This window comes from Leptonotus elevatus, chromosome 5 (genome assembly GCF_054856555.1).
Source record: "Leptonotus elevatus isolate MCC_2025b chromosome 5, RoL_Lele_1.0, whole genome shotgun sequence".
Taxonomy (NCBI): domain Eukaryota; kingdom Metazoa; phylum Chordata; class Actinopteri; order Syngnathiformes; family Syngnathidae; genus Leptonotus; species Leptonotus elevatus.
The window spans coordinates 15046968-15065430 of record NC_141243.1 but is presented as its reverse complement, the minus strand read 5'-3'; the positions used below and the strand labels follow the sequence as shown (position 1 = coordinate 15065430).

Genomic DNA, 18463 nt, shown 5'->3' with positions numbered 1-18463 from the left:
TGAGGTCCATCCAAGGCTAGGGTGCCACGTCCTCCACAACTAAAGCTTGGTTTCAGTAATGACTACATTGCGCCATCTACTGGTGATCTGAAAACACTTTCCACATAGTTCCTGCTATTGGTTAAACCTAAGGCGGAAAATAACTTGACAGAGATGTTTTAAATTTGAACAAAATTGAAATAATTTTTATTTGGGAAGGGGGAAAAAATCTACATACTGCAAAGTGCCTTTTGGTTGCATTACACATCTCTCATAAACCATCTAAGGATGGTATAACAAAATTATTCTGAATATTTTCCAGATAAAAGGTTATTTATAGCACAAACGTTTTTTCCAACTTGCTTACAGTCAAGTATTTCTGTAGTGTTGCAAAGGTGATACAAATAAAAAACAAACAAAGTGGCATCTCATAGCAGTGACTACTACTATGGAAATAAGTAAAGATAAAACAAACGTGTTCCTTTGTAAAACCGCCACGAAATATTGTTCAAAGTTTTACACCTCCCAACCAACAAAGAAAGAACGCTTGAAATATTACATAAGGAACAGATGGTGATGACCAAACGGTTGCAAAAAGGTCAGCACCCATTATGCCATTGGCACAATCTTAACAGAAAGAACATGCACAAAGTCATTAGTTATACTGATTAGCATTTGGCAAACAAGCACGTTAAGGCTAATTAGCTCTTAAGACGCCAGGAATGTCGGAGCAGTGTTCTTTTGACTACTGCCAAAAAGAAGAGAAATTTCTGCTGCTCCGAAGCTACAGAAAGTGGCACAGTGACTGTGGGTCAAGTTACCCACATTAAAGAAAAAAAAATGTTACGACAGAGACTAGAAAATAAATAACTGTGAGGAAAACAATCCTTGGTCCAATGTTAGGACAGGTTTGAATGTAAATATAAGACTATATATATATAAAAATTCAATGCTTAAGTGTTCACTGTGCATGTTGAAAACAAAAAGCACTCACAAAAATAAGATTGTCTCCCAACAGACCTGGTGGTGATAAGCTTCCACGTTAAGTGGAACGGAAGCTGGCAACCGGCCAATCATGATCAAACCATCCGATAGGATGACCACTGCAAAACGAAGGGTCATATAAAAAATAAAATAAATCTGCATTCTGGACTTTGATTGCATCAAATTTATCACTAGTGTTGAATCTGAGTGGACAAAAAAAAAAACAGACATTAACTTTGGCAATTTGCTTCCACACATCAAAAAGGACCACATTGTCCCTAGAAGCCAGGTGTCAGCCTAGCGATGGGAAAATGACGCTTCGCCAACAACTTGCGATATTTTTTTACTCCTCTAGATAGTGGTCTTGGTTTCAAGATAAAGGCTAGTGCAATTGAAAATGCTTAAATATCCACTGCATCTTTACACCAAGACCACCATCTATACGAGTTAAAAAATAGCTCATGTGGTTCATGAAACTTCATTTTCCCCTCACTAGGTGTCGCTATGTAGAGAGCATCAAGGCAGTTTTACACCGTAGCTGGACATCAGTATTATCAGAGGCCAAAATGGTATCTGAGAATGAGTTAATAAACTCATCCATAGCTGGTTACATGTAGGCTGAGGGGTGCTGGTGCGTCTTCCGCGCTCACACAAAGCTTCAAGATCACAGGTACGTATCCTGGTCTGTGCTGCTGAGGCTGTGTGTGGATTGCTGCAGGGGAGTCTCTTTGGGAGGGGGGACGTCTCCAGAGGGCCCGTGCCTCGGGGGGAGGTCTCCAGAAGGCCCGTGCCTCGGGGGAAGTGGGACTGCTTCAGTCTGTGGCAAAGTCTCCGGGGCCTTGCTTAGCACTGGAGGCGGGGCTGGTGGAAAAGACGGTGGCGGCGGCGTGGCGTTGAGAAGCGGATAAGGGTTTGGAATCTCCTCAGGGAGTTGTGACTTCTTCAAGGTTTTCTTCTTGCTCTTCTCATCCTTGTCCTTCTTCAGCAGCGGGCTGAGCTCCGCCTCCTCCAGTAAAATGGTGGGGTGCTGCTGGAGATCCTGGCGCCTCGGGGGGTCGGCCATCATGATGAGTCGGGCCCCGTGCATCCTCGGGGGAGATTTGAAATTGAGCTCACCGCGGTTCTTCCTCCAGCGCTTCAGCTGGGTGTGATGCTCCCTTTCCACATCCCGCGCTGTAATTGGCACTTCCAAAATCTGCGTCAGGAAGACACGCGTCATTCGAACACACATGAGTCATTGAGATCATTTTCCAAGGAATAGACCCGCCCTTCATGGGAAATACAGTAAGTTCCAGCCATGTCTGGTCTTTGTGTCAAACGTTGTAACTTAATAAGTGAATGCCAAAGGCCTCTGGCAGGGTCAGCAGTGGTCAAGTCACACAGACGGCTTATTATAAAGGCTGAGTGAGGCCACCCTTATTCTCGACAGTACATGGAGTCCCCAAGAACTATTCTGCATGGATGGTGGCATTCTGACCTGCAGGTGGCGCTAGGCTTCACAGGTAACAGCGTATATTATATTATAAATTTCAACACTGTAAACGCATAAAGTGGAGAATTGTCTTTGCTAAGAAAATGCGGGGGGGGTTGGGGGAAATTACACTCCTGAAATGAGTTTTCTGATTCATACTGAAAAACAAAATAGGCTTCACTATTGTCCAAGCTCATACTCAATAACAATGCAAAGGAGCTAGCTGCATTCTAAAATGAAAGCGTTAGCACATCTTAACTGATTTCTTTCTTTCCAGGACTTTCGATGACTTCATTCAGTGATTTCATAATGTGTGGGATTGTGTTTTTATACGATGACGACTGGATGAGTTCCTACTTTCCAGTAGTTACATTCAACAAATAATTCAACTCCCATTTTGCAGACTTCCTTCGAGGACATTGCACTAACCTGAGCTAATGCTAACCAAAGGATCATCACTTGGAGCAGGTACGTTGTGATATTAGCACCCACTCAGGTGCGGTATGACTACAAAAAACTGAGCGCTATTCATTATACACTTAGTAATGCTGCGGATATTACCTCTCGGATGAGGAAACCCTCCTGCATGTATCGAAGCTCCACAGCTCGGAGAAGCTCCATGGTTTCATACTGGCCCTGGCAGGCCTTCAGCTTCTCACGACTACCCAGCATGCATTTCAGCAGCACCAAACCTACTCTGAAGATGATTTTGACACCTGGTTTTCACAAGAGAAAGACAAAGTGTGGTACAGTTATTTATACTCCTTTCTAGTGTTTGAAATATTTTATTACTGCAGACTTTCAACTTGAATGGGGTACTGCAGGAATTCTATTTTTAGACCGTAAGGCCACATGACTTCAGGAGCTTGAACTGGAAGGAGGTCAAAAAGAAGCCGGCTCGTTGACAAGCCATGCTAGAAGTGTTTGTTTTGCTCGCGTTTATCTCCAGAAAAAAACCTTGCCGAGTAAACACAGCTGTTATGGAACTTGTAGAAATGACTCCAGACACTACGACCGTCCGCATGTGAAGGACTTATTCTTTTTTCGTTTCCTAAAGCCAAAAATTCTGAGGAATAATTGTGAATGGGGATCAACTTGTGTCGACGTCCGAAAGAGCAGTTTAGCCCCAATGAAGTGAAGCCTTTCACCTTTATATGTAGTCAATATTTATTTTTTTATTTTTTGTCCTCAGTTTGGCACTACCCCGAGTGCCGGACGACAATAATGAATGCCGGGGAAAAATGCTAAAATGGCATTGCCGCTGTTGTTCGGACCGGTCTTGCTTACCGTCGTTTTTTGTTTTGTTTTTTTGCCTTTCGTGCAGCTGTGACATGTATGAACATTTATCTGTAGGGTCTTTTCTGAATTAAGGAAACAGGTTTATAAGCGGGAATGATATAATAATTGAAAGAATTGAGGAATAGCGAGTGTTGTTGATTGTGCACAAGAATTTCTGAGTAGAATTGTGATCGCTACACACACAAAAAAAAAAAGCATTAAAAATGTACCCCCAACAACTATCAAAGACGTAAGACAACCAGATATGACAGACAGGGCACATGGTGGTAAAGGATAGCTTGTTGAATCTGGAGAATGTCAGTGTCAGTTGCGTAGGACGATGTTTTGACGGGGAGAAGAAAAAAAACATTACCTCTGGGGAACTGGTCGGCTCTTTTTCACTACTTTTTCAGCCCTCTACACTCAAGCCATCTCTTCAATTGAACATTAGTACATTCTTCGACGACTATAGCAGTGGATTTGGCACCAGGGATATCATTCTCGGACAGAATTAGCAGATTTAGCGCAGTAGACATCTTGCAATTAGACTGTTTACATCCGTCTTGTCTGGCCCGCAGAGTTTGACCCCCCTTGCTAGCCTCATGAATATTAATTAAGTGTAGTGACGTATATCGTGCGGTACCCCATTGGAGGGTATTTACACCCAAAGCAGGTGGATTGTGTCGATGTCCCAATATTTATGGTCCGAACTGTATTTCAGCCTTTATGTATGATTTTGACCCTGGGTGCACTGGAGAAAATCCAATACAGTATGTTATATTATTGCACCAGCCTGGAAAATTCATTGTTTCAATAAAAACACATCAAATGCCCTACACATAAAAAACATTCTGTATGTTAACTTGAGCGACTTACCGTCACAGAGGAACATGTCCCAGACACGCAATACAGAGGCCCATGGCAACGTTCGAGAGAAGGCACACATAAACCATTCAGTCATGTAGAGGATGGGGTCAATCTTGTGTTTTTCCAAATGGCGGAAAGCCAGCGGAGAGACGCGTCGCAGCAAAGCAAAAAGGATCTCTCCATCTAACTGGATAGCTTCCTATGAGACAAACAGACAGCAGAACCAATTGACATGGGGATTGTAAGCCTGTAAATAAGTGTGTGGATGTTCCACTATTGAAAACCAGTCCAATGGCATCATGTCGCTGCACGTTTTAGAAAGACAATAGCGATTACGTAACATCTTTATTCGCAGTAAATCTCATTTCCACTTGAGTACAAAAATGACACTTCATGCAAAATCACAAGGTAGGATTAATCACCCATTACCACATTCTTCTTACACAATTACACTGTGACCATGCTTCTTAGCATCAGGCTTATTCATATAAAGTATTGTGTCATACTACGAAATACAAACTGTACTCTTGTTTCAGTGTCATCGCATCTGTTGTGCTTGCGGTGCGTTTCTCACCAGGCCTGGGCTGTAGTAGCCAGGAAGATACTTCTCACAAATTTGCACCAGTCCCCAGAAGGCATCCTTTGGGAAACACACACACAACAATGTCAGGCAACAAAATAGTTTATCTTAAAAAGACGAAGAAAAAAGGTCACTTCATTACTACACCTGCACCTGATTAGATGGGCTCCCTAAGCAAACCTATCACTGCTTCGACCTCCAGCAGTGGATGGCTCAAGGTTATTTAAAAAAATAAACGGTGCAATAAAAAAAACTTTTGTTTAACCCATTAAGGCCTAAAGCGCCTGGCAAAACATGCCTTTAAAACCTACGGGTGACTTTTGAGTCAGCCCCGAAAACCTGAAGTTTTCCTGGAAATTCAACACTATTCAAAATTATTGATTTCTCAGCTCCTGAAGCAGATAGAAACATAATTCCAAAGACATTTTAGAGCTTACACTTGTGGCGTTCACACAAACCTAAGTTTATTAATATAATTTTTTTTTTAATTCAACAAACAAATGTCGCAACTGCGGATATATAACTCCAACTATATTTATCTTCAACACTGAAGCGCAGTTGTAATAACCTCGGGGAATCGAGTGGTAATTATTCGTCGTCCATTTCGTTACAAAGCCGTCAAAAATTTCAACATCCTCATTGTCTACAAACATATTTCTTAACAGTATGTCACTGTTGACTTGTTACACTGATTCGAATTCCTCCCACACCGTCGTCGTCAATCGCGTCATTTATTTAATAACTCCCGCAAATCTGGGTCAACTGTAAACACTCAAATAAAATTCCAGGACATGCTATGAGGCCCACGTCACCCTATCGTGCATATTCTGATGCATTTCATCGGCTAAGAAACCAAGAATTGGTCAAAACGCAACAAAATGACATATCCGCTTTGCCGGGTTTAAAGGGAGAAGAGCGCAGGTGCGCTCCCGGCTTTAACGGTAGAAGCGCGGTCACGTGCTCCCGGCCTTAATGGGTTAAAGCAGGGGTGTCAAACTCATTAATTCAGGGGCCACTTAAACCCAAATTTGATCTGAAGAGGGCCAACCAGCATGTCCGTGGTCCAATACGCTATAAATAACAACAGGTCACAATATTTGCAGTTTTTTTGTGTGCAAATAATTACCAGTACGTTCTGAAAATGTTCCCTTTTATTATCATCTCACTGAGTAATCTGAAATTTAATTTTTTGCATCAAATCTTGACTAACAGACACATTTCACAATGTCATTCAAGTGGTTGTCAATGCACCTTGCAGTGGACAAAATGAGCAACAACAGTGCATTTGAATGAAAACTGCAGTTTGTGTTCTGTCCCACCAGGCCAGATTGGACCCCCTGACGGGCCTGATGTTTGACACCCCTGGTTTAAGGACTCTGACAAGGCAACAGCACCATCATTTGACTGGATAGTGTTTGTATGCGTTAGCAGGTGAAGCTTGGGAGTGATGTACCTCTGCAGGCATGTGCATGAGTAACACAGCAGCAATGGGAGCCTGCGCCTGGCAGTATCCCTCCTCTGGTCTGTACAGAGTGTAGGCCTTCAGAACACGGAAAAGATCCTTCTGCCTGTGCACGGACACACAACTGTGGTCACAACCATGCATCAAAAGTCCTTCTGGTCTGGGTTCTTACCCGTGCCCTCCCCGCAACACAAACATCTCATGGAATGGAAACTGTCGATGGAGATCTTTCTCAATCACGTCGCTCCATTTGGGATCACCTGGCTGGCTGTCCAACTCCTAGGATGAAACACATGAAGGAGGTTTTAAATCTGTTTGTTTGTTTGTTGTTTTTTAACAGTGAGATTTCCCCAAAAAATAAAAGTCATCCAAATTCAATAAACACTTTCTAAGAACACACACACTAAGCTCTCAACCAACAAAATTAAAACTTTTTTTAAAAAACTAAAATGTAAATATTTGTAGTGAAATTGTACCACGAAATGAGCCCAAGGTTGGAGTGGAAGTGAAAGGAGGACGTCATGTCCCTGACCTGAAACTTTCCTTGGTTCTGCTCTTTCTTGCCCTTCCCTCCTGAAAGGTAGAGCCACGCACGGCCTCGGAGAGAAGGAGGAATTCCTTTCTGGCATCGAAGTCTCACCTGGACCACGGTGAAATACGGCGTCACAAAATACAGCAAGACAAAAGAGAAAAGCGTGAACTCTGAACAACGTACTGGCGAAGGCAATGACAATGTAGCTTGTATGTTACTTGTGCAGTGTTGTTTATGTCACCATGCGCATGTCACTTTTGACATAACAGAATGACTCAAGTGATAAAAATAAAATCTAAAACTGCATTTATTGACACTTGGCATACAAAGATGTATCGCAGGATCAAAAAACACAGACCTTTCCTCACTGACATTTGCAGCAGGTGAACTATCGGCATCACATCCACAATGAGCAAATGAAGCCATTGTTCCGTGCAACCCAATTTTGTTGTTCTGGTCCGGACAAACATGGTGGTCTATACACGCAGAGGATGCTTGGACAATGTCTTGTCATACCAGTCTTATATTAAGTCACTTCAGCAGCCCCACCCTGAATATGACTCTAAACTGTTTTTGTCACAAGCTGTGTAGTGTGAAGAAGGGTTTGGTCCAACCCTGCTGCTGACTCATTAAAATGAGGTAAAGTTGCAGCACTGTGTTAGATTGCTTTACAGTGTCTCGCACACACGCACACACACGTGGACTTTTTATACATTTTCTATTCATTATATCACCTTTACAGTTGTCATTTTTAGATGCATAAATAACTATATATATAAATGTTTTATCATGCTTTTTGTGAATGTGACTAATGCAGTTTTCCGATAAGAAATTATTTAAAGCAAATTAATTGTATCCAAGTCTTTGGAATCACATAACCATTTTCAATTTTGCAGGTAAGGTTTTATAAATGACAGTTAAAGTGAATTTAACCACTGCATAATAAATAACTCCATCTTTAAAGGGGAAGTCAAGTCAAAAATCTTCTTTACAACAGTGGTCCCCAACCTGGGATACCGGTCCGCGGGCCACTTTGGACCGAGCCGCACAGTTGAAAGAATAAAAAACGTACTATACTTCCGGTTCATTGATTAGCCGAGGCTTAAAAATATTTTATTTTGAATAAAAGACTGGATTCTCTATGCTTACGACGGACTCTTGACGCATGTTAAGATACTAATTATCTCAGTCACGTAGCGCTGATGCTTATCGACAAGTTAGCAAAATGAGTAAAAAAAACTGACATATTTGGAAAGTTTCTTTTGCAATGAAGAAAAAGCCCAGTGATGAAACAACACAGGAGCCTATGACCAAGAAGAAGAAAAAAAGATTCATGGACTTACAGCTACAGGTGATCCCCACGCATGATTAGCTCTGCGGCAAGCGGCTCTTAATTTAGCGTTATGGTGAGTGAGTTACTCATGGACTTTATATTTGTTCTGTGGTGCCTTGTTATGTTGGCGGCCCCAACATATCATGCCTTCCTTAAATCTATCTATCTCTTAAATGCCTCAACTTGGCACATTTAAGGAGGGCACTGCTATTATAGTTACATAAAAATGTGGCTTCACATTTATTGTTATATCTACAAAATACTCCAGTTTTTGTGTTGCTCGTATCATTCACAAGCATTACCATAGTGACCTCGCCATATTAAAGCGTTGTTGTTACCCTTGTTATGGTGTTTATGCTGCTAGTACAGGTACATGAAAACATACAGTGGATTTGCGTTTGTTGTAATAACACTATACAATGACTGTTTTGACATTTGCTGTCGACTGACAATGATACTACAGTTGCTCAGGGCTCAGGTAATAACCAATCACGGTTCACTTGTTATTCTGAGTTTGATCATGTGACATTCGCAAGCTGAGCCTTGATTGGTCGTTAGTTGAGTAACTGATGTCATTTTCAGTCGACAGCAAGTGGAAAAATGGCAGCCTCCTGAGGTGGATTTTTCTAACCTGGCAAGAGCCACATTGATAATGTGAATCACTCATAGGAGTTCTCCACAATATCAATCTGAGACTGCTTGGGAAAGGCGGGACATGTAGTACAATACTTTGAGCTGATTGGGCGATGCAGCAACTTGTGCGCATCTACCAAACTTTTGGTTTGACCAATCACAGCAACGGATGAAAATATCATTGTTGTCATAGGTTTGTGTGTGGCAAGATATTGGCTGTAATAACCCTGTAGAAAAGCAGAAGCAGTTTTCACGGCTTGCCTCGTGAACCACAGGGGATTTTGTGTTTCAACAGTTTAGACATTTTTTGTGTGTGTCTGACCTTATTGAATCTCTTGATCATCCACTTGTCCCAATGATTGAGCATATCCAACCACTTCACCTCCCTCTGCCTAAGCACTGCCATAGGCACATCCTGAGCCCTTGGAGACACACATGAAAAGAGAACATATATCATTTCACTATGTAAACACGTGTTCCTCGTTTAAACTAATTGAACTATAAAAGGGTTGACGTAAGCATTAAGTGATCGTGAGTTGTACAGTATAAATATCCAGAGTTGACTGTTAAAAGCAAAGGCTTTGAATGGATGGGAATTGTGCATGTGTCATTTGTTTTAACAGTTGAATTAATGGTAATTTGAGTGCATGCAAGTTTGAGGAATAATGCAATTCATTTAGATCTAGTATGTTTAATAGCAAGCTTTCAGAGTGGCAGTATTTGCCCGAGTCAAGTGTCTACAACCACACCAAATAAGTGAGCCACATTAAAAGCTTCGACGGACGAAAATGCATACAGCTCTAGCATAATATTAAGCGTGAGGTCTGATGCTTTTTAAACTATACAATTATCTCATCACCAAAAACGTATAATTGAAGGCTCACATTGCTTCAAAAGGAGCTAATTTTAGGCACTCCTCTTTGATTTACACTAGTTAATGTTACATGGGCTCAGTAAAATTAATATATTTGTCATCTTCAGCAGTGAAAGAAGTATTCGATTTGGGAATGCAAATTGTGGAATAATATTCAATAAAAAGAGCAAAACGAGCTTTTCCACAACTTTAACTCGTTTTAGAAGATGACAATGGCTCGCGCGCTTGAAAATAACGTTTTTGCTTTTGAAGACACTTCAATATAACGTTTACTTAAAAAGTATACATATAGAAAGTTACTACAAGGAAAAAACGGCGAAGTTACAATACTACCCGACCTTGTAAAGTAATCCACTGTTATAATGCTACACATTCTATGTTAGTGAAGAAAAAAAAACAAGGGTATAATAACCACACTGTGCCACGCAGCTCGTGGCTCGAGACATCCAGACAGCCCACATCTCAAAATAAAACACATTTTATGAACCTTGATTTCATTTTTTTTTTTTTATGGATTAAATGACTCAGAACACCGTGGAGGGCATTTACAACATAACACAGCAATCATGTAGAATTAAAATGCAACTTACGACGCTCCCGTGTACTGTTGCGCCCCGCCAATAAATCCGTATTTGTCGGCTTGTTTGTCGTTGGTGAAGCCGTTGATCTCGGAGTCGGACCCCAGTGAACTTTCTTCGTCGATATGACTGCTGCTGACGGTCCGGATGCTCCTTGTGTCCACCGGGCGATTACCGTTCTCCGTGTTGGCCATGTTAGTATCGACAGCTAGCACGCTAGAAAGGTTAGCTAACGTCAGCGAGCCTGTTGACAAGCCCAAGTCAGAAACGGCACACTTGAGACAAACATCACTGACGCCATTGCCTCCAGATATAAATTAATTCCTTTCTATGGTTCCCTTGTTAAACATTAACAAGCACTATGCCGAAACCCAAGCAATAAAACAGACGTTGTGAGTGAGTAAAAGTGAAGAAACGTAACATCAACACCAATCCGACGTTGAGCGTTAGCTAACTAGAATGCTAAAGCAAACTTACGTTAACACCTCGGAACTCGAACCTTAAGTATTCCTACACGTACTCCACCGTCCACCGACGTTATTGTGTAATTCATTGCCAGGGGAACCAACTAATTAAAGCGGGTAATGGCAATGACAACTGCTCGCTGATGGCTGTCAAATTGTGCTTCGAGCAGCAAATCCTGTCCAGTGGTGCAAATGATTTGGCTTGGGATAGGAATGCTTGTTAACTCTAGTGGCTTCTCTTGGTACTACCATTTGCGAATAGGGAAAAAGATGCCTCCGTACTATTTTAAACTATTCGACAGGCAGTATGTTACATTTCTGTGCTCGATTATATTCGTATTCAATAAAAACAATTATTCACAGACAGTTGGGGCTCTTTTTATCTTTATTAAATGGAAACAAACCATGAAGCAAATGAGTACAGTAAATGATTATAATAACAGACACTTTGAATTGCCAGTAGTAGAGATAACATTACAACATTTAGGTAAACAAGTTACAGTTTGCACAATTTTGAATACAACTACAATTACAATTATTCATTTGACAAAATTTAATTTGTGACTAACTTGAAAAAGTGACACAAAAATTGTATGCTTCTTTTCATTGGTTCACTTCTTTCTTCCACCTCTCTCTTTCAATCCCAAATGGATGATTGAACCAGTGTTCATGTTGTAATAAGCCAGAGAGTTGGAGTCCTTGATGAAAATTCCCTAAAAACAACAAAAAGAAATACAGATTAGTTCAACACACATTTATATTAGTGTACATTTGGCGGATGCTGGAATGATCACCAGTAATCATTTACAGGTGACAGGTTCATAATTACTGTACAGTATTTACTTTTCCCAAGAGTAAATGTACCTCATATTGTAACTTCTGCTTTCCTGCCGGCATCCCTGTGGCTTCGTGGATTTTCATTTTAATAACAGAAACCTGAGGAGAAAATACATTTATTTATGCATCCATTATGGGAAGTGTAAAGAAGATATGTTTACACAAAATAGAAATGATTGCACTGATTACCTGGTCTGTGAGTGGGACAGTAAAGTTGAGCACTTGGCCGCTGAGCTTCCATTCGGTCTTGTCCAGCATGTTGGGGACCTGAACTTTAACTGCCACGGGGCCCTTGAGAAAAACAACACAACAGTCAGTAATATAAAAATAAGTCAGCAATTGAGATATAAAATTATTCATTTACAATATATGTAGCTAGCACAAAGGAATAGCATTACCAAGATTGGCTTTGTGATGTATGATGTGTGAAGTATGCCATTTTATATAATCGTTGTATAAAATACAACTACTAATTCAAACTATTAGTGTTCCTTGTTTTCCGCTGGGGTTAGGTTCCAAAAAATACCCGCAATAAATGAAATCTGCAAAGTAGTTAGCTTTATGTTTTACATTTATTATAAATGTTTTAAGGCTCTAAAAAAAAAAACTCACAACAGAGTTTATACATTTTTCTCATCGAGGCATTTACACGTTCTCACATTTCTCTCTTATTTAAACACTAGCAATGTTCAAGCCTTCATAAATTTGATCAAATAGGTAAATTAATGTTAAAAAAATGCGTGTAAAAAAGCATCCCCAAAAATTTCAGTTAAACAGCGAGACTGCAAAAAGTGAACCGCGTTATAACGAGGGAACAAAGTATTAACTATTAATTCAAACATTTTCATCAAATGGTTACCAATTAACTGTATTTGTATAACATACACAAGTGCGCACACACTTTGAAATGTAACCTTTTTTATCAATTTCTCATGGTATGTCGCCATTTATATTGAACATTGTAAATGACTGTTGTTGAAGCTTTTACTTTACACGCATGATGGCTAATCAAAATTTAGGGGCAACAGCAAGTTGCTGTACTTCTCTCCGTGTGTATTGCAAAAACAAACAAACAAACAAACAAAAAAACTGTGTTGCTGACCTTGTGTCTGCGAATAAACTCATCCTCCGGAATAAGGTTGTCTTCTGTCTTCATCTTCTTGTTCATTGGCTCATCATCATGGGGTAGCGGAGGATGGGAGGGCGGTGCAGGAACAATATTTGGGGGTTGTGGTACAGGAGGAGCAGGAACAAATGCTAGATGGCAATGTTGGGAAAATTAGTTACCAATTCAACACCACAAAAAGTAATTCTAACACAAATGATTCTTACTAGCTGGAACGACCATGGGAGGCGGTCTGGGAGCCATCATGTGAGATGCCGACGGGGGCATGGGAACCACATTGATGCGAGGACCAGGAATCATAGGAGGCATTGATGTTAAAACTTGTCCTGGAGCCAAACGCACAACGGGGGACATGGGCGGCCTTGGAATGACAGGCACAGCTGACAGATGAGTGGTCCGCACTGGAGGGCCCAGCTGCGAATAAGCATAGTAGAAGACTGTGGGTAAAGCAATAACTCATCTATGACAAAAAATTGCTTTTGTGTACACAGCGTACATTGGTGGGCAGGCGTGGCATTGTCATCGTCAGGCTCGGTTTGGGCAAAATGGGTAAAGATGATGACATTGGAGAAATGTGGTGACTGTCACTGGGTTTGCTTGGGCCAATCTTCTCTTTATTGTCATCCTCTCCTACCAGTCCTTTGGCCTTATGAATGGCTTCAATCTGCTCTTGAAGGGTGATGTTGGCTTGAGCTGCTTGCTGGGTGCGTGCCATGCTTCCAGAGTGGCCATCCCAGGTGACCTGAAGAACGAGCACCCCAAATCAACTTCGGGAACATTTGATATCTTTCAGATATAAAGAGCACGACTACGCTCACCTTTTCCTCTGGCTTCTGGATTTCTTCTTCCCCGATCTTCTTACCAATGGCTGTCTCCTCCACACCAAAGATATCGGTACGCCTCTCAGCGAGTTGCTTCAAGCTGCTATCGATGTCCATGCCAGGCGCATACACTTCATCTTCAGTCTGCCTGTCTCTGATGCTGCGGTCCCTTTGCTCCAGCCAGCGTGGATCCAGCAGACCGATACGCATGTGCTCTGGTATTTTACTGGCTGGGATCTTCTCGCCAGTAATAGGTGAGATGAGATACTCACCGGAAGTAGCAACTGGTGCGGGTGCTTTGGAAGCTGATGAAATAATGACATCAGATCATCATACACTGGGAAATGGTAATACAATGTTCCTTCACTTTTCACGGGTCGTGTGTTTCACGTCTACCCGCGGTAGGTGAATATTTGCGAAGTAGAGGTCGTTAAAAAAGAAAAAAATCTTCAATAACTACTATAATACTGTCTGTCACCTTAATGTGCTCTTCAAGCGGAGTCTCTTTAACAAGTAAGGCCTTGTTGAAGTTAATTGCCTTCAATTAACTCGTTTTTCTTTTTCATCTGCACGGCACGTGCTTGGAATGTAATAGATTGTGTTGAATGAAAGAGAGCTGTTTTTATTTACACAAATATGACAAAAATAGCATATATAAAGAATTTTATGGGGTACTCACTATTGAAAATGGAGGAAGGGAGAAAAAAAAAATAATAATAATATCGAGGTAAAACCTTGCAATGCACGAGTTATGAACCCAAATAAAAATCCACAATAGAGGGAATCCGCAATAAGCGAACCGCGAAGTAGCGAGTGACCTGTATACAGTACTTAATGGCTTGCTAATGAAATTAGCACAATCTAAAAGGGAGGCAGATCTTACCTTTTGGATCATAGTCTTTACGAATAATAACTTGGTCTGGAGTTGGGGGAAGTGGGGGTGGCATTGGGTTGCTGGGAGGCGCTGCTGTTTTTATGCCCTCATCTTCTTCATCAGATCCCTAGAAAACAAAATTGTCAATATATTTGTTTGCAGCGACAAGATAGTAGTTTATTTTTATTTTTAGGGTGTATCAAATTCTTCCCAGCATCTTCTTACCTCATCCATGTCCTGGACCTGTGTGTCCTGATCCGTCTGCGCAGCCTGGCCAATATTCCGCACCTCCCGTTCATCATTCTCGTCATCACTTTCGACATCCATTTCTACTTCCTCACTCTCGCCGTACTTCTCATAACGTTCCTGGATTAGGATGCGGGCACCAAGCTCCTCGGGGGTTGTGGGTGGGGGGAAGTGGCCTGAGAATCATAAATAATATTTTTATAAGTGATCCAAAGTTCATCAAGTTACCGCAGTCAACATTGCTCAGTTTATCCATCACTTTTGTAAAGAGGAAGGGGCTTAGAGATGATCCCTGATGCAGTCTCCCCCCTCGACAACACGCCTCACTACTGTTTTGCTACTCTCGCACGTCTTGTACGATTCAAACATATATCTCCACCACTCCAGACGTTCTCATGCAGTATCACAGTTCTTCACTAGGTACCCTGTCATAGTTTTACAGCCACCTCTGCTAGATGTTTTCATACTAAGTTCCACAGGCATGTCATCAGTACCAACTACCATTCTGTTTTTCATCTATTTTAGTGCCTTTGAGTTCTTCCTTACCGGTCATTGTTAATTTCTGATCAACCACAATTGCCTCTTCTACCCTCTCTCTTAATTTCCTCAATCAACTGCTCTAAGTCTTTTTTCCAGCGATTCAGCACACTACTGTCACCAGTCAACAGATTTCCATCTCTATCCTTAATCACCCTGACCTGCTGCACATCCTTTCCATCTCCATCTTTGATTGGCCAATCTGTTATGATATTTCTCACCTCCTTCACTGTGAAATCTGCAATACATGTCATCACATGCCTCTTATTTAGCCTTCAGCAACTCTACCATCGCTCTACGCCACAAATGCTCAGTAGTATTTAGACATTTCTAACAGCAGGGTTGCTGTGTTAATTTTATTTCAAGGAGAGAAAATATTTTGTTTTAAATATGATTCACTTCCCCAAATGATTTTTGAGTTATAACAATATGAAAAATGTGAGATTCTGTATTTTATCATCTATTCCACCGCATTAGTCTAGTTGCCAGGGGGTAATCATACTGAATGCTATTACCTTGCTCGTTGGGCTGGAAATCCACCGTCTCCACCACGACAAAATCATGCCAGTCGATTTGCGCATACGCTACTCGTTCCTTCTCCCTTTCCTCCTCTTCTTTCCTTCTTTCACGCTCTTGGTACTTTGCCCACTCAACGCGGTACCTTACCTGATGATTTTGCATTGGGAAAAGTTTAGTTGGACAGACAACATGCTTTGAGTTCAAAACTAATTTAAATAAATAAATAGATGTACCTGGTCCATGACATCTTTTGGATTCTCAGCCTCTTTCTTCAGTTTTACCAGCAGGCCTTTGGGAGGAATTAAAATCTACATGTGAAGGAAACATAAAGGAATTAATTTAGCACAAAAATAACATAATCCAAATAAATAATGGAAAATTAAGGAATTTTGTCCACCTTGGTATACTGCTCAACTAATTTGGTGAAGTAGTTGAAAAGACTGTGTTGCGGGCGTAGAAAATCAAATTGGTAGTTTCTCTGTTCTTTCTGCATGAGCTGAGTGAGGAACTGGCGACCATTGCGAGCAACAAACTGTGCAGTCAGCTTGACGACATCAAGATCGAATGCAGCAATTGATGGAGGATCAGCAATGAACTCAAATTCAGCAGGTGGCTCTTTAGGAATGATAGCTTCCTGGATCACCTGTACCTTTTGACAACCACAACAAAAGAAAACATTATTACAATCTCTAATAGTACTATAAATCACCCGGAAATGCAAAATGGTCATACTTTTTGAGGAAGTTGCTGGCTCTGTTGCATGGTCTGCAGCATGACCTTTGGAACAGCTGCTGATGGTTCCTGGGCTTTACCCTCCTTGAACTCATTAACCTTGTGTCGGTAATAAGCATGGTAGGGGTCATTTGGGTTGAGGAAATTGAATTTGGGATTGTTGATCTCATTCTGACGGATTCTTGCTTCAAATTCGGGCCCATTCCTGCATTGACAAGACTTGGTGAAGCATCATGATAGACAATCCAACAATAAAAATACATATGTGAAACACAAAAGTACATTTCACTTTTAATTAGAAACCAACCTGGCAAAAAAAAGAAAGAAAACAAAAAGAAAAAGAAACCAACCTGGCAACAAAGCTGGCTGTTTTGTCAACAATGTTTCGGACCTCAGGTGGTGGGTATATAATACCAACAATGGGTTTGGTTGCTGGAGTCTCTTCAGCTGCATCAGCCTGTATAGCAAACATACCATTGTGTCTAATCAAAATTACCAATAAGATACAATTTGCAATACATTATAGGAATAGCAACATATTACATGATGTTAACAATGTGAAACATCTTCAGTAAATTTAAGTGTACCCAAAGTTGAAGCTGACGATGACTGAGGTTTTCTCAATTTTATGCTGTGGTTATTTTTGCCATGACCGGCAACTGCCACCAAGAGTTATTTTGCCGTGAATCGCGCAAGAACTTGGTCTACAAAATGGTAATCGATGCCATATTAGACTGTGAATGCTGCCGTGATGGAGTCTGATTCACTCTACGTTTGTTAGAAATTCAAAAGTCTGATAACCCTTGTTCTGAGGCTTATGGTTAAGCTGGTAATGCTGATAACAGCCTATTTTCAATGACCAAACAAATTAAAAACTAGAGATAGAAGGGGGTGAAGCGAGTTAGGAACCACGGTAAATGCACGACTCACGGCAAAATAAATATTCCGGCAGCCTACACAATACAATAAAATAACCTATTCACGGAAGGCCAATAATTACTCGCTGCAGATTCAGAACCGTTCATGGCAAAAATAATGCTGGCAGGAGAGTAGCCGCTTGTCGCGGCAAAATAACCATTGTCTAAATTGTATCTGTAATATCACGCAGGCGATCGTGTAAATTTATACTTCAGATCACAGTCAAAACAAATATTAACGTATACGTTTTAGTTAAAATTCGCTACAATAATTAGAAAGAACGAAATATAGTCTCGTTAATCTTGCTACCCATTGAATGAATGACAATTGGCGGATGCCGTAAAAATGACCACGAATACGGCAATGCAAAACCATGACGTAATTCTTAATATTAAGGGACTAAGATTAAATCTGGACAATATACCAATGCTTACCAATATCAAAGTACAAACACATACCACATGTAACTGTAGCTTCGGTCACTTGCTAACATCGGCTAGCTAGCACTAGTATCATTACCTTGTTGAGCTCCGGCTGGACAATTTGAACAGGGCCAGGCGGCATGATCGCGACTTTTTATTGACCCAAAAGTCACCTAAGAAACAGAATCAGATAGTTCAGAATTTTTGGGATGTGTACTATTGTACAGTGCAATCAAGTAAATCATAAATACAAGTTACAATAAAGTATGTTGTTGAAAAATTACTGCGCGGTTGTCTCGATCCTCTTGCTAATCGCACTTCAATGGCGGCGTATTACTTCCGGGTATATACCGCAAAGCACCTTGGAACTTGTAGTATCTAGCTTCCAGGTTGCCA

At 41.0% G+C, this 18463-nt stretch overlaps 2 protein-coding genes across 6 annotated transcripts; both read right to left on the bottom strand.

Moving 5' to 3' along the window:
* Positions 1 to 156: 156 nt before the first annotated feature.
* Positions 157 to 11242, bottom strand: LOC147173868 (TBC1 domain family member 10A-like). 3 transcript variants are annotated; one of them, XM_086076850.1, is made up of 10 exons: positions 11049 to 11242; positions 10584 to 10815; positions 9442 to 9541; positions 7154 to 7261; positions 6794 to 6900; positions 6613 to 6745; positions 5154 to 5219; positions 4589 to 4778; positions 2996 to 3150; positions 157 to 2158 (listed from the first exon to the last, which is right to left on the bottom strand). In XM_086076850.1, the coding sequence occupies exons 2-10, from the start codon at positions 10763 to 10765 to the stop codon at positions 1628 to 1630; spliced, it is 1572 nt and encodes a 523-aa protein (XP_085932976.1). In that variant the 5' UTR covers positions 10766 to 10815; positions 11049 to 11242; the 3' UTR covers positions 157 to 1627. The 3 variants fall into 3 exon arrangements, with proteins under 3 accessions (XP_085932976.1, XP_085932978.1, XP_085932977.1); XM_086076852.1 differs by having other exon boundaries at positions 6613 to 6727; XM_086076851.1 differs by having other exon boundaries at positions 10584 to 10787.
* Positions 11243 to 11402: 160 nt separating this feature from the next.
* Positions 11403 to 18429, bottom strand: sf3a1 (splicing factor 3a, subunit 1). Of its 3 annotated transcripts, none has more exons than XM_086075789.1 (16): positions 18326 to 18429; positions 18165 to 18240; positions 17078 to 17184; positions 16728 to 16932; positions 16393 to 16644; positions 16229 to 16303; positions 15992 to 16142; positions 14919 to 15115; positions 14703 to 14820; positions 13817 to 14124; positions 13495 to 13740; positions 13205 to 13412; positions 12975 to 13129; positions 12062 to 12163; positions 11900 to 11971; positions 11403 to 11748 (listed from the first exon to the last, which is right to left on the bottom strand). In XM_086075789.1, the coding sequence occupies exons 2-16, from the start codon at positions 18207 to 18209 to the stop codon at positions 11647 to 11649; spliced, it is 2343 nt and encodes a 780-aa protein (XP_085931915.1). In that variant the 5' UTR covers positions 18210 to 18240; positions 18326 to 18429; the 3' UTR covers positions 11403 to 11646. The 3 variants fall into 3 exon arrangements, with proteins under 3 accessions (XP_085931915.1, XP_085931917.1, XP_085931916.1); XM_086075791.1 differs by having other exon boundaries at positions 18352 to 18426; XM_086075790.1 differs by having other exon boundaries at positions 18165 to 18404.
* Between the last annotated feature and the right edge of the window lie 34 nt (positions 18430 to 18463).

Excerpts from the sequence above, each read along its gene's own strand:
- LOC147173868 (XM_086076850.1), bottom strand. The coding sequence starts at position 10,765 with ATGGCCAACACGGAGAACGGTAATCGCCCGGTGGACACAAGGAGCATC. Across the intron at positions 5,220-6,612 it reads TCATGCACATGCCTGCAGAG|GATGCCTTCTGGGGACTGGT; the intron begins GTACATCACTCC and ends TGTTTCCCAAAG. Across the intron at positions 2,159-2,995 it reads AGGGTTTCCTCATCCGAGAG|ATTTTGGAAGTGCCAATTAC; the intron begins GTAATATCCGCA and ends TTCCTGACGCAG.
- sf3a1 (XM_086075789.1), bottom strand. The coding sequence starts at position 18,209 with ATGCCGCCTGGCCCTGTTCAAATTGTCCAGCCGGAGCTCAACAAG. Across the intron at positions 16,304-16,392 it reads TAGTTGAGCAGTATACCAAG|ATTTTAATTCCTCCCAAAGG; the intron begins GTGGACAAAATT and ends CTTCACATGTAG. Across the intron at positions 15,116-15,991 it reads TTTCCAGCCCAACGAGCAAG|GCCACTTCCCCCCACCCACA; the intron begins GTAATAGCATTC and ends TATGATTCTCAG.